This window comes from Mustelus asterias, chromosome X, assembly GCF_964213995.1.
Source record: "Mustelus asterias chromosome X, sMusAst1.hap1.1, whole genome shotgun sequence".
Classification (NCBI taxonomy): Eukaryota; Metazoa; Chordata; class Chondrichthyes; order Carcharhiniformes; family Triakidae; genus Mustelus; species Mustelus asterias.
Genome location: NC_135834.1, coordinates 151,296 through 166,922, shown reverse-complemented (window position 1 = coordinate 166,922; position 15,627 = coordinate 151,296). Strand labels below are relative to the sequence as shown.

General features: G+C 44.4%; 1 protein-coding gene across 4 annotated transcripts in view; it reads right to left on the bottom strand.

Annotated features, from left to right (window-relative positions):
- Positions 1–15,627, bottom strand: part of LOC144481917 (E3 ubiquitin-protein ligase NRDP1) — an 87,099-nt gene that overhangs the window by 50,839 nt on the left and 20,633 nt on the right. For 3 of the 4 annotated variants that reach the window (XM_078201083.1, XM_078201084.1, XM_078201085.1), the window contains 3 exons: positions 13,783–13,918; positions 11,929–12,032; positions 7,956–9,926 (listed from right to left, as the gene is read on the bottom strand). In XM_078201083.1, coding sequence (XP_078057209.1) covers positions 9,572–9,926; positions 11,929–12,032; positions 13,783–13,918 — 595 coding nt within the window. In that variant the 3' untranslated portion in view covers positions 7,956–9,571. Of the gene's footprint in view, positions 1–7,955; positions 9,927–11,928; positions 12,033–13,782; positions 13,919–15,627 lie in introns of those variants that run through there. The other variant, XM_078201080.1, reaches the window with a different exon arrangement.

Below are 15,627 nucleotides of genomic sequence, written 5' to 3'. Positions count from 1 at the left end.
TTCTTTTTGGTTGTATCACAGCTTGGTATGGCTCCTGCTCTGACCAAGACCATAAGAAACTACAAAAGGTCATGAATGTAGCCCAATCCATCATGCAAACCAGCCTCCCATCCGTTGACTGTCTACACTTCCAGCTACCTCAGCAAAGCAGCCAGCTTAATTAAGGACCCCATGCACCCTGGACAAAGAAAGATACAAAAGTCTGAGATCACGGACCGACCGACTCAAGAACAGCTTCTTCCCTGCTGCTGCTGTCAGACTTTTGAATGGACCTACCTCGCATTAAGTTGATCTTTCGCTACACCCTAGCTATGACTGTAATACTACATTCTGCACTCTCTCGTTTCCTTCTCTATGAACAGTATGCCTTGTCTGTATAGTGCGCAAGAAACAATACTTTTCACTGTATCCCAATACGTGACAATAATAAATCAAATCAAAATATCTTGGGAAGGATATACTCATCTTGGAGCAGTATCGTGAAGGTTCGCGAGACTGGTTTCTAGGATGAGAGGGTTGTCCTATGAGGTGAGGCTGGGTAAATTGGACCTATACTGTCTGGAGTTTAGAAGAATGAAAGGTGATCTCATCGAGACATGCAGGACTCTAAAGAGGCTCGGAAAAGTGGACGCTGAGAGATTGCTATACACGCTATATTGACAAAGCATACCGTTCATAGAGTACAGAGGGGAGAAGGAAAGGGTGCAGAATGTAGTGTTACAGTCACAGCTAAGGTGTAGAGAAAGATCAGCTTAATATTTGAAATTATGTGGAGATGCCAGCGTCGGACTGTTGGACTTTAACCTGGTGTTGTGAGACTTCTTACTATATGATAGGTCCATTCAAAAGTCTGACGGCAGCAGGGAAGAAGCTGTTCTTGAGTCGGTTGGTACGTGACCTCAGACTTTTGTATCTTTATTCCTGACGGAAGAAGGTGGAAGAGAGAATGTCCGGAGGCGTGGGGTCCTTGAATGATGCCGGCTACTTTTCCGAGGCAGCGGGAAGTGTAGACGGAGTCAATGAACGGGAGGCTAGTTTGTGTGATGGAACTGGGCTACGTCCACAATCCTTTGTAGTTTCTTGCGGTCTTGGTCAGAGCAGGAGCCATACCAAGCTGTGATGCAACCAGAAAGAATGCTTTCTATCATGCATCTGTAAAAACAAATCAGTGAGAGTCGTAGTGGACATGCCGAATTTCCTTAGCCTCCTGAGAAAGTAGAGGCGTTGGTGGGCTTTCTTAACTATAGTGCCGGCGTGGGGGGAACCAGGACAGATTATTGGTGATGTGAACACCTAGAAACTTGAAACTCTTGACCATTCCCACTTCATCACCTTTGAGTAGACAGGGGCATGTTCTCCACTATGCTTCCTGAAGACGATGACTATCTCCTTCGTTTTACTGACTTTGAGGGAGAGATGAATGTATCCACAAGATACACTACCAGAAAGAATATCACAGCCAAATCCAATTTGCTCCTGACCCAACATCTGGACATAACACCCTCTTTATTGGAAAGTGTGAGTATGATCCAAGACAGGGCTCCCATGTTTTAGTAAGATCGAGTTCGGGACCAATAACATTTTGTTTGAAGTAGACAAACTTTGAGATTCAAGATACTTGCTCAACAAATAAAGACACAAGATTCCACGGGTTTTGAACAAACAAAAATAAACTTTACTTTACAAGGTCAGATACAACAACTTACCATATCTATCTTATACTTTTAACATTCAGGGTTAATATGGGGCATGTGAATTAACAGGCAAACTGTGGTCAAACACACCACAGTGCAAAATGGCAGATGCCATCAAGACAGATTCCATGGATTTCTCAGCAACCCACCTAGACGTCAGTAAACAATTGAGAGTCAATCAATCTTGTCGAAACTCTTGTCTCTCTCAAGGGATTCCAGTCTTCACCTTCAAAGATCTCACTTTGGAATTTTCTCCAAAAGTCGCTCCAATTTGGACCGCCAACGACAGCCCAACTCGCAGGGTTTCAATCTTGTCCCCGAGACTGCGTTCCCCTGGATTCTTAAGTTTGCACTCAAGCACCAATTCAGCTTGGTCACATCGAGCAGAATACTACTGCGACAAAGGGGTGTGGAGGGATATGGTCCAAGTGCAGGTCAGTGGGACTAGGCATAAAACGGTTCGGCACAGACAAGAAGGGCCAAAAGGCCTGTTTCTGAGCTGTAATTTTCTTTGGTTCTATGGGTACCTTCACCGCAACACTCTGTAGCGTGGAGTCACCAACCTTCTGTCGCCACCTTCGATCTTCAGGGCTTCTCAAGCCATCTTCGAATGTCTGGGCTTCTCCAGAGTCCTCACCACTTAAAAGTCTGCCAACTGCAGCCCTTTCCCTGCTCCACTTTCTTCCCCCTTAACTTGACTGGTACCCATCTCTGTCCCCTGTCTGGGATTCCTCTTTTGGGATCTCTCTCTGCCTGGGACACTTGTCTTGAATGGTGTGCTGTTCCCAGTCAAATGAGCCAGGCTTTTGTGCTATTTTCTCTTTCTGCGCAGAACTTAAAATGCTGAATTGCGCACGTACAGCCCACTCCACTCAAAACACCGCGATCCGGCGCTCCCGACCTCTGCTCTCGATGAAAAGGCAAGTTGAATTTCACAACAATGGCAATAGACCAAAGATAATGAGGTCAAGCACACTGCCCCATCGTTCACAGCTGTGCCACCTATATGCCACCCTAGAATTTGCCTCCGATTCCCAACAATTTGCATTTACCAAATTTTCCGGTGTATAAGTCGATCTGGAGTATGAGTCAGATTGATTAGATTTCTGATTTTTCCGAACTCCATTCCAATACAAGTCAGAGTGGTGTATAAGACATTACCAGTCAAATCTCTTTATTAGTACATTTATTAAAAAGAAAAATCACACGAACACTGATAAACTTGTAACAGACGTGGCTCCCAAGTGCAAAACCGCAAATTAGCGCATGAATCCATATACAAATGAATCACTGACTATGAACAGTTTCAACCCACTTTACTCTACATCAGAGAAGCCTTTGAATTCTATGTCTGAGTGGAAGTTTGCCACTAGCTCGGGGTTGAGGGCAGGAGTGATGTTCTCTTTATCCTCCATGTTGGTGATGTTAGAATGCTGTCCTGTTCTTCCTCAATCTTCATCGTGACAGAAACGAGGCAAAGCTGCCTACCTTCTCAAAGTCCTCATTCAGGGAGTTTCTGGGATATGGTATTCCCACTGCCGTATCCACCGTCCTTCATCGCACCAACAGCCTTTAGGGAAGGAAATCTGCCATTGTTGCCTGATCTGGCCTACACGCGAGTCCAGATTCACAGCAACGTGGTTGACTCTTAACTGCCCTCTGAAACGATCGAGCAAACCACTTACTTCAAACACAATTAAGAATGAGCAACAAATGCTGGCCTGGCCAGTGATGCCCACAAACATCCCATGAAAGATTTTTTTTTAATGACACAAGCAGCAGAATTTTAGATGACTACAAGATACAGGGAATACAATAAGCATACACCAGAGAAAGATGTTTGAATGTTCGAGTGTAACCTTTCAGACTCAATGGCCCCTGTCCAAAATGTTGACTGTTCTTTGCTCTTTCACAAACTTTAGACCTATTGTGTATTGCCAGAAGAGCCCAATTTATATTTCCGAACAACATTTTAAATTTAAGGAATTCTTTGTAGAATTTATTTTAAAAAGGAGGCATTAACCTTTGCCTCATGTGGTTTGACACTTTTAGTGTTAGCTTTCATTATTTGAAAATAGGAAGTATTTGCTGGCTTTTCAGGAATATTAAACATTAAACGCCTCCAAGGCTGCATTAAGTTTCTTCGTTCATGGGATGCAGGTGTCACTGGCTAGGCCAGCATTTATTGGCCATCTCTAATGGTCCTTGAGAAGGTGGTAGTGAGCTGCCTTCTTGAACCGCTGTCTGTGGTACACCCACAGTGCTGCTAGGGAGGGACTTCCAGGATTTTGACCCAGCGATTGAAGGAACAGCAACATAGTTCCAAGTCAGAATGGGAGTGGCTTGGAGGGGAACTTGCAGGCAGTGGTGTTCCCCTGTCCTTCTTGGTGGTAGAGTTCTCAATGAGTTCCTGCAATGCATCTTGTACATGGTACACACTGCAGCCACTGAGCACCAGTGTTGGAGGGAGTGAATGTTTGTGGAGGGGTTGCCAATCACACAGACTGCTTTGTCCTGGATGGTGTTAAGCTTCAGTGTTGTTGGAGCTGCACTCATTCCGGTGAGTGTAAAGTATTCCAACACACCCTGACTTGTAGGTGGTGGACAGGCTTTGGGGAGTCAGGAGGTGAGTTACACACCAGACCCGCTCTTGTAGCGACAGCATTTATATGGCTCTCCCAAATGAGTTTCTGGTCAATGGTAATCCCCAGGAGGGATTTCAGCAATGGTAATGTCATGGGGAGATGGTTAGATGCTCTTGGAGATGGTTGTTGCAAGTTACGTGTGGTTATATACATTACTTTGCCGCATGTTTTCCATATCTTGCTGCATAGGAACATGAACGTTTTCAACATAAAGCTCTATATGGTTTCCCCATTTAGAGAGCCAGAAAGGAACAGAAATTTTATCAGAGCTTAGAGGATAGCAAGTTCCATACAGGGAGCACAAAATTCATTTTCAATTTCTCACAATATAGGGTGAGATTCTCCGGCCTCCCAGCCACGTTTCCTGCCGGTGGGAGGTGGCGTGTTGTTTGCTAGCGGCAGGGTGCTCTGGTCCTGCCGCTGTCAATGGGAATTCCCTTTGACGTCTCTCTATGCTGGCAGGAAACCCGCAGGCGAGGGTATGCAGCCGGTGGGACCGGAGAATCCCACCAGGAGAATTCTGGCCATAAACTTTCATTTTCTCAATGCTTCTTTGGGCAATTTCCAAAACTTGAGCAGATTTACAAATGACACCACAGTTTAAAACAAAACATTTACACCATCAGCCCTCCAAACACAGTCGTAACATTGCCGCTTCTCAATGAGTTTTAGCGACTCTGAAGGCACTGCTTACCAGAATCCAGGAATAGCCATTCGGGCAAAGCACTGGAGACCAGAATCACTGCTTAGCATATGGAATGATCCTGATTTGACATCATTTGTACAATTGACTACTTGCATAAATCTCTAACATTTTGCAGACAAGCATACAAAAAAACTAAAACAGACAAGACCAGCTAGCCAATCAGGTACAAAAACAGAAAATGCTGGAAAATCTCAGCAGGTCTGACAGCATCTGTGGGGAGAGAATTGAGCCAATGTTTAAACGTTGGCTCCTTTCCCTCCCCACAGATGCGGTCAGATCTGCTGAGATTTTCCAGCATTTTCTGTTTTTGTTTCAGATTCCAGCATCCGCAGTATTTTGCCTTTATCTTAAGCCGATGCCACTGTGATGGGCATTTGAAACAATGTATCAGAGCAGTGCAGAATGGAAGGCGCCTAGTGAGATTTGCACTGGTCAATTGGAACAGACCTTACTGGCAGAGGGTTGTGGGGAAAAATCAATAGGACAAACCATCCTATCACCTGGCTTCTAGCACAAAGTAACGGTTGACGGACACAGACAGCGCAATACGTTTGTATGCGTGCACAGTGCAAGTTGGGGCAAAAAAAAGACACGCTGACACCAGATACATACTATGAGTTTTATTTCACAGATAATTTATGAAAAGTGTTTCGTTCATCATTAATACCAAGTGCCACAGCTTTTCAAATACATCACAACTAGGTCAGCTACAGGAGACAATTCTGGACTGCAAACACTTCTCCAATCACAAAATAACTTGTGTACTCAGAAGTTCCACTTTAAAAAGGCGCACACTGAGACAATACACATCTTTATAAAATTTTAAAAAAAAGCATGGACTGTTTTCAGAGCAACATAAAAAAAACACCATATAAAGGTTGCTCATTTTGCTGCAAGTTTCTAAAATACTACTTTATTTTCTATGTGTATTATTCAATAGACAACTATTCCGATTGGTTACTGCATGATCAGACTTCCATCAGGACTAATGCAATGGCCAAATTCTGCTTTTCCATCTGTCACACTGGAAGTTACTTTAAAGCTCCAAGAGGATACCCACTCCTCTTCCCCCCCCCCAGTGACCCATTCCACTCCTCTCCCCCCGCCCCCCCCCCTCAGTGACCCATTCCATTCCTCCCCCCACCCCCCCCCGTGACCCATTCCACTCCTTCCCCCCCCACCCCCCCGTGACCCATTCCACTCCTCCCCCCACCCCCCCCCCGTGACCCATTCCACTCCTCCCCCCACCCCCCCGTGACCCATTCCACTCCTCCCCCCACCCCCCCGTGACCCATTCCACTCCTCCCCCCACCCCCCCCCCCCCCCTGACCCATTCCACTCCTCCCCCCCCACCCCCCCCCCCCCCCGTGACCCATTCCACTCCTCTTTCCCTCCCTCCCCCCCCCACCAAATGAGAAATTCCTGGTCGACGATCTCAACCTGGGCAGCAACTGGAGAGGTACAACTGGCCTCAGCATCCTCATACTATGAAGGGGTTAAACACATCAGGCCTTTTCTAGCAGCAACCCCTTCCCAAACTGGAAAGTACATGCATATCAAAATCGGAGACAGTCAAGCTTGTCTGGAATTCCTTCACTCAAATAGTCCATCAATAAATGTAGAATTGGGCAATTTGGTACGGGGGAAAGAGGGGCACATGAGATAGAGACGCAGAAAAAGGAGGTACACACACACAGAAAAAGAACCACATGATACAAAAGACAGACAGAGAGGGGGGGGGCGGGGAAAGAAAGGAGAGAGAGAGAGAAAAATCAGAATTGGAAATTAAAATTCCTCCCCTACTCCTGTCATTATGCAGAACCCTCAGCACTCATGAAAGCAGGCTTCTTTGTGAATACCATTACTTTCTATACATAATCAGGTGATTCACCTTCTCTTTTCTGACTGTATTTGGACAGATTTTAATTGAGGCCCCTCAAGGTAGTTTCTTTTGCCTCAATTTCAGGGAGATGTAGAGGAGAAAGACGAAAAAGTAATGACAATATTTCAAGTTACGAACTTTCTGCCCATGGCCAAGCAGGCCAGTACCAAGCCAAGCTGGGAGGTTTCATTTCTGGAAACAAGCTATGCCAGGCTACCTAAAGCTCCAGACCGAAACATCCAGAAGGGACTGTGACACCAGACAGGTTGCAAAACAATTTTAAAGTTTTAGAATATAAGAAGTCAGTCCTTAATGCGGTGTACAGTTTAAGTTATTAGTCAGAGAAGTCAAGAAAGAAAACGTGATGAAGGCCCGAGATGTGCCAAAGGAATGTCACAAGCTGAACCCACGTCACTTAAAGTTTGCAGTACAAGCCCTCCAAAAGCAGATTTTTAAATGTAGGGTAAAATATTTGTACTGATTAAAACTACAAGCAAAGCAAAAACTAGCTTGCCGGAAAAAAAATTCTCAATACACAGAATTCTGTATGCCCAAGAATTTTGTCACGCCAGGTTTCAGTGGATCAATGGAGAAAGTGGTAGATCCTTGGATGGAGGTTATGATTTTCCTCAGTACAGTCCCAAATAGAAGAGAGAGTTTTCTTCATGTTGTCCAAGTGCTGAAAGCCCTCTTTTAGCCTCCTCAAATAAATAACCTAACTTTTATCCTTCTGGAACAAGCAATATATCCTATATATTGTGCTGAAAAAAATGATATACATTCAAGACTTGGAGACTAGATTTCACTACAGTTTGGAAGGGATGGGACTCTACATAAGGGACTCTGATAAATCTTAGTTCAGATCTAGCAAATCTGGGAGTGAATCAACATCACCCACCAAATCCTAACAGAGGCTATACCGTGTTCAACACTCACCCCGAGTTAGTGTAAACTTTCATTTGAATGCTGGGGGAACGGGGACAGAATTCACTAATTTGTAGATAAAACAATATTAAAAACACTCCAGCCAAACTGCAAGATTTTAATCAAAATAATATGTACACACACACACAAATTCTAGCTAGAGTTTATAAGTTCACAGCATGTTCCCCCACATCCTCCCTCCTCCAAAAATCAGGACTCAAGCACCATATTCCAGACCCATTGCCATTGGTCTGGCCATTCTTAGCTGCTTTGGGTCAAATTGAATAATTTGCGACAGGAGGAGCGGGGGGGGGGGGGGGGGGAGTGCAACTCCCATTTGGAATCAGTTTAAAAATGTCCTCCAGGAGGTACCAAAGTACTGATACCCAGTTCAGTCACTTGTAGACTATCTACAGAATTGACCAAGTGAATAAAATAATTCTAGGATATCTTTCAGTCATATGTATTTTTGAAATCCTGTACTGTCCTTATCCTTTATTCTAGCTTTGAGGCTTGCAATCATATACCCAATACCTATCCAAATGAGAATCTAGCTGGGTTATGCTTGCAGTTTACATGAACAAAGCGTCACTCTCAGTCCCTCAGGCATTTGTAGACTGTCATAGCTTCCTAACTATGTCACGGGATTTTAAAAAGCAGGATCAGTCACGGGATAATTTTTTCTCAAAAAAAAAGCCCCGATAGTTTTGTTCCCTCCCACTGGATGCAATTCACTCCAATTTTGGCCATTCTCGCACAAGACTCGGTTCAGAGGTCATTTGACATCAGGTTTAACAATACAATTCAAGGCAAATCCAAAAACAAAAAGGTAGGATTTTGGATAACATGATTAAATGTTGGCATAGGTTCAAAATGAAACAAAAAAAAAACCAAACAAAAAACAGTGAATGCAATTGCCTTGCCCTGTAGCGGTTGCAAACTCAAACCATCTCGACCCCCGTGTGGTCACCCAAAGAAACCACACAGCTGCCAATTATTCATGTCCCACAGATCACTCCACATCTCAATTAGGTTTTGCAAAAAAGAGCTTTTGATCATGCCGGAATATCGAGTTTTTGCAGCAATGATTTGCTTTCGTGGATATGAAGCCACGTAGTACATACAGCACTAAAATCTATTTGTTTTTAACGTTTGCCTGTGAGCTCTGCTCTGACAAGAGCAACCTCAAAAAGACTTTTCCCCTCAAAATGATCACAGAAACACTTTTGCATTGTATACTTGACCACAGTGTAACAGCAGCTACCACAATAGAAATATTGTCCATTATTCATTTTCTGTTTGAAACAAGAGAACGAAACAAACATGAAAATCAGGTATCAGAGCGTAAACTCAAACCACTGTCGGTAAAGTGAAATGGCGCCACAAGCGTTGAGCTTTCTCACGTGGCAGCAGGAACTGGAATGGACATCAGAATTGTACTTCCTGTCTTTAGTCTTTTAATCTTGGAATAAATACAAAAAAAAAAGAGTTGTGACTAATGTTTTGCGAGCTGCAAGCTCTCATTCGTTAAGCCAGTTCTTGAGCTGCATAAAAGCCATTGGTCAAACAGTCCAGAATGCAATTTGATGAGAAGCCACTGTCTGCTTGGAAGTCGGTTTTCACTGAAGGTGTTCTAGCTAGCGCAAGGGCAAGTCTTGCTTTCTTCTCATTATCAACTTCATTCAGATAAAACTGAACACAATGGGTTTTGTTTTTTTTTTTAAAAGATTTCCTCCACACCGTGAGCAAAGATCATCACCAAACCAGGCTCCATGATCATGTCCTCTCCCATGTGTTGGTTCTCACACGCCATCACCACCACTGCCTGCTTCCCTGGGATTCGTTTAGCTACATAGTTCTCGTAGTACCTGCGGTTCATTTGACGAGTCTCTAAGGTGGCCAGCCCCTGAGGCCAGTTCCTCTCATGTGCGTTTTCGATGAGGTCATTGACTATGGACATTGGGCACCCGCTGTCTATGAGAGACCGTTTAATAACTGCTTGCAGAACGGCATCAGGGGTGGAGATCATTCCACCCCAGCGGGTTACTCTAGCAGGTTGCAATGAATTGACCCACCTACAACACAGAAGATACCATTCAGGTAACGAGTGCATTTTATTTCACAAAAAACAAACAAAAAGCCACTGTCAACTAAGCCCTGCAATTCAGACAATGTATAGAGTACAAAGTTTCTTTCCTCCTTGCACCCTCACATCCTGATTCAGGTGGGGGGGGGGGTGTGCTGAATCCTGACCCAGCCGGGACAGAGTGGGGCTGAGACAGGTACCCTGCTGCAGCTAGAATGGCTGCATGGAGATCGCATCCTGCTGCAGCTCAGAAGCTGTGCAACAGGTTGCTACCCACATCACCAAGGCATGTAAACAGGGTTTTCCTGCAGTCAACTTGACTTCCCAATTTTTAGATTTTCCTTTTAAAAAGCCAGGCCGCACACCCAAATAGACGGGAGCATGAAAGGAAGGAAAAGAAAACCTTGCCTCTTTCACCACCTCAGAACGCCCCACAGTGCTTTCCAGCCAGTGAGGTACCTTTTCAAAGCAGAGCCGCTGTTGTAACATGGCTGACGCAGCAGCCCATTTGCGCACAGCAATCTCCCACAAACAGCAGTGTGATCATGAGCCAATGTCCATTCATTTTTATTTAAAAAGGGGATTGGCTGAGGGACAAATATTGGCCAGGAGAATTTCCCTACTTCTCAAATTGTGCCTGTGGAATAGTTTCCATCCACTCACAAGGGCAGGCTGGCCCTCAGTTTAACCATCAAAAGTCTCATCCGAAAGACAGCACCTCTGACACACTCGCAGCCTGTAGCTTACAGGGCAGCGAGTCTGTTTAGAGTTCGTGCAAAGAAATGCGCAACTGCTGCCCTGCCCCCGATCCCCTATTTCTTTTTCGTGTCCACATCGCCCAGATGCGAGATACACCTGGAATGCTCAGCATGTATTAGCCGATTTTAATATTGTCCCTTCATTCCTTTTTACTCAGGCTGCCGTGTTCAGCAGTTTTAGTCATGGTCATCACTACCTTAAATAGATACAGTGCTGTGGGCAAGTAAATAATCCCTTCCACAAGACGACTGAACCGAGTGTTTAGCTTTTAAGCACCCAAGTCATTTACACAATTATTGATCTAACTTTGTGGACATCATGAAAGGATTGGAAAAAGTTTCCAAAATGACCAGCTGGTCAACATTATAAAGTTGTTCCCGAATTAATATGTTAGCAGCTTTCTAAGACTTCAGGACATCCCAAAGCACTTTACAGCCAATGAAATACTTGTGTATTTACTGATGTAATGTCGGAAATGCAGCAGCCAATTTGCGCACAGAAGCTTCTGCAAACAGCAGCGTGATAGTGAGCAGTTAATGGGTTTTTAAGCGGTGTTGGTTGAGGGATCAACGTTGATGCCAGGACATGAGGAAGAACTCCCCATTGCTGCTTCAAATAATGCGATTGTTTATACCCACTCAAGGGCATATGGGGGCCTCAATTTAACATTTCATCCAAACGATGGCACCTCCAACAGTGCCACACTCCCTCAGTGCTGCACAGGGAGTGTTGGCCTAGATTTTGAGCTAAAATCACTGCAAATGGAAACATCTGTATTTATATAGCGCCTTTTGTGACCTCGGTGTCCCAACAGCTAAATGAAGTATTTTTGAAGCGTAATTACTGTTGTAGCGTGGGAAATGCAGCCGCCAATTTGCGCACAAACAGAAATGCGATAATGATTAGATAATCCCTTTCAGTGATGCTGATTGTGGGATAAGTATTAGGTGAGGAGAAGAGGACAACTCCCCTGTTCTTCTTTAACGTAGTGTAATGGGATCTCGTGTACACCTAGGAGGGCAGGTGGGGCATCAGCACTGCACATCTTTGATTTCTCGCTAGCCCCTGATCCACAGCCAACACCCAAAGGTGTTATCGGGACATTTAGTGAATGCTTTATACGTGACCAAATTTACGCAATGGCAGGCCATTAACAATGCCACACTTTGACCGTCTCCCCACTTATTGCAAGGCACGAGGAAAAAAGGACAAGAAACGGAATGGAAACGTACTCTAGGATCTCATTGTACTCAATGGTTTCCTCCAGGTTCTGTAGGTTTGGGTTTGCACTGCGGATAGCCCTCATATACGCTTTCAAAAGTTGAATGTCCCGTTTCTGCAAAGCAAGGAAAACACACACATACACAGTTCATCAATGATCGTCAATAATCTGTTTTCTCTCAGATGCTGACGGACCTGCTGGGTATTGCCAGCTTTTAATTTTCTTTAGAATGGTTAGAAGTACACAAAAAAAAGGGCCATTTGGCCCAGATGGCCTATACTTGTGTCAAGGCTTACACAAGCCACCTCCCTTCATCTAACCGCTCCCGCTGCCCCCCAAAATCAGCTTCTTCCTCTATTCCTTTCTTTCATCTTTTGCACAGACATTAGTAGACCTCCAACATTTTGTCCCAAGTAGCAAGCAATGCGACTGCCCTCTAGTCAATGTCTGTGCACTGGTTTTGTAAAGCTGCGGTCTGTGCCAACGATCAGGAGCTGGCACCCTGCAACAGTCCAGGAAAATTCTAAAAATCATAGTGCCTGTCAGATTGGAGTTAGAACCTGGGACCTGCCAACTCTGTATAAAGTCAGTACTACATCAGGCAACACAGTTCTCCCCATCATAGCTCACACAATCTGCCTATCGGTCAACTCATGTGGTTAAACAAAAGGACCTACCCCTAATTGTTCAAGATATCAGACAGTTTACTATATATGGTGCCCACTGGTTATAATGGGTGCATTTGTGCAAACGAGATGGCCAGTATAACAAGGTAGCACTATAAGAATGTTGGATTCAATGAAAAAATTGTTTATTAGAGAGTGAAAAACAAGTGTACAAGAAAAATGGATAAATTAAAACAGATTAAGATTCTTTTCAGTTAGGAAAGAGATATTAGAATGTGACTTGTAATAATGAGATTGCTTATGCACATCATTAATGGTTTCCCTCAATTAAGATGCTACAAAGACTCACATAGGAGCATGCCATTTGGGGCAAAGCACACATTTGCTTTAAATGACCCACTCTGCATACTTTATGACTCCCTCAGTCAGAGAGAAACCATATCACAGAATCTCTACAGTGCAGAAGGAGGCCATGCACCAACCACAATCCCACTTATAAAAACTGGCTATTAACACATTTGAACAAGTTTCTTATCGAATTCCCAATGACCCCCTTCTCCCAAGGGGAAACTTGCTCAGATTTGCTCTAGTGTCAGATTGCGTCCTGACTGGTTTTGCTTTACAACTCTGTCAGTGAGAAGCTTGATGGCCTCACACGAATGCCAGAGTTGCAGTGTAAATGCAAACCTAAACCGGACTCTGCTCAAACCAGAATTCATCTCCGCACAGTTAGTGCGGGCGGCAATTCTGAGCCCCACAGAGCTCGAGGTCAGCACTTCACGCTTTAATCTTGGACATACCCAAATGCAAGTCCTTCACCAAACACCTCAACAGCACCACATTTTGGAATGATTACATTTAACAAAAATATACAAATTTTTAAATACAATATCACAAGAGAGTAAGCACAGCTCTTGCTGCCAGAAATTATTCAAGCATTTAACATCCTCTCACTACCAACACTGAAATATACAGTAACCATTTACCTATCGGCACTCATAATCAATGTTTGTTCTTAAAAGGTGGACCTTGAGGTCCATACAGGGATTATTGCTTTTCCAGGAGGGGAACAAATAGAAGGGTGTTGGGGTGGGAGGGGCAAAGTAAGTAGGAAGACATTTACACCGTTAAATGGTTAGCATAACAATGTGGGTAACCAACATGGAAAACCCAAACCTTTACTGCCCCCGGGTATTGTTTTGTTAGCCCCTCTGGGCTCCCTGCCAGCAAGCACCCACCTGCTCTGCCAGCTGATGTTTATGCTCTGCTGAAGCCTTCTCCAGCTCTGCAATTTTCCCCTGTTGTTGAAGTACCACAGTGCGAAGGTGCTTGGTACAGTTGTGGTTTGGTAGTTCATCTTTGGGCATTTCTAATCTGAAAGGAAAGATGATAAAGGTAAATTAGCAAAAAGCAGTAAAACCTCCCCCCCTCGTCCCCGAGCAAAACTGGAAGGGTACGTTTTCCAATGGGTATCATTTTAAATTAACATGCATCTATATAGCACGTTCCATATCCTCAAGACTCCCGTAAGCATCAGATTTAAGCCATTTACACGGCGAGATGAATGACCAGTTATAGATCATAGAAATGATAGAAATCATAGATCATAGAAATTAAATCTGAGAAATGATGAGAGGTGACATTTGTCCAAGAAAACAAGTAAACTCTCCTGCTCTTCACACAGTGCGGTGAAACTTTTATATGGGCGGCACGGTAGCACAATGGTTAGCACTGCTGCTTCACAGCTCCAGGGACCTGGGTTCGATTCCCGGCTTGGGTCACTGTCTGTGTGGAGTTTGCACATTCTCCTCGTGTCTGCGTGGGTTTCCTCCGGGTGCTCTGGTTTCCTCCCACAGTCCAAAGATGTGTGGGTTAGGTTGATTGGCCATGCTAAAATTGCCCCTTAGTGTCCTGGGATGCGTAGATTAGAGGGATTAGCGGGTAAAATATGTAGGGATATGGGGGTAGGGCCTGGGTGGGATTGTGGTCGGTGCAGACCCGATGGGCCGAATGGCCTCTTTCTGTACTGTAGGGTTTCTATGATTTCTATGATATGTCTGAATAGGTAGGCAGCACCTCTCGCCATGCAGCACTCCCTCAATACATCCTAAAATACATGCCAAGGTCCTGGAGATAGGCTTACTGAGCAAAACACAAAACACACCAGTGTATTAAGCGAATAGCACTGAACAGAACATGTACCCTTCACATAAGCTCTTCATTCTCGATCGCCTGTGGAAGCTGGGAGAGGAATTCGGAATGTTTTCCCTCCCTATTGATCATGGACTTTCTCCATTTTTAGCCTTTCCCTGGGAGATTACAGGATTATGGGGAGGAAAGGTGGCTTTAGCTATGATGATTCAGCTATTGTGGTATATGGCAGGATTGATGGACCCTGCCAGTCTTTCCCTTTCTGTGAAGCTTGTACGTTTTGTATATTGTCACTAACCTCAACTCATTTTGAAGAAATTATCCTGCTCTTTTTTTAAAAATCAGTAGTTCTGAGCAGGAGTTGTATTTAATGTGTGAAGACTCTGTTTAAACAGACTATTTGCAGTGTAAATCAATTCTGCTGTCCTGTCTTCAACTCAGTAGCTGAATATTCTCCCTGTAAACTAAATCTTCAAGGTGGATTTAATATCAAGTTAGGTTAAATCACTGCAGCTGAGAGAGATTGCAACAAGATGTAGCAAACTTAAGAACCAGAGACAGATGTCTCCCATGTGTGTGGTGGGTGGGTGGGGTGGGGCAATTCTTGCATTGAGAAAATAGCTGTATTTATTTGTGTCACAAGTAGGCTTACATTAACACTGCAATGAAGTCACTATGAAAATCCCCTAGTCGCCACACTCCGATGCCTGTTCAGGTACATTTAGCATGGCCAATGCACCTAACCAGCATGTCTTTTGGAGTGTGGGAGGAAACTGGAGCACTCAGAAGAAATCCACACAGACACGGGGAAAACGTGCAGACTCTGCATAGACAGTGACCCAAGCCGGGAATCAAACCGGGGTCCCTGGTGCTGTGAGGCAGCAGTGCCACCCAGGTCTAAAGGTGTTGAACTCAGTGTTGAGTCCCGAGGG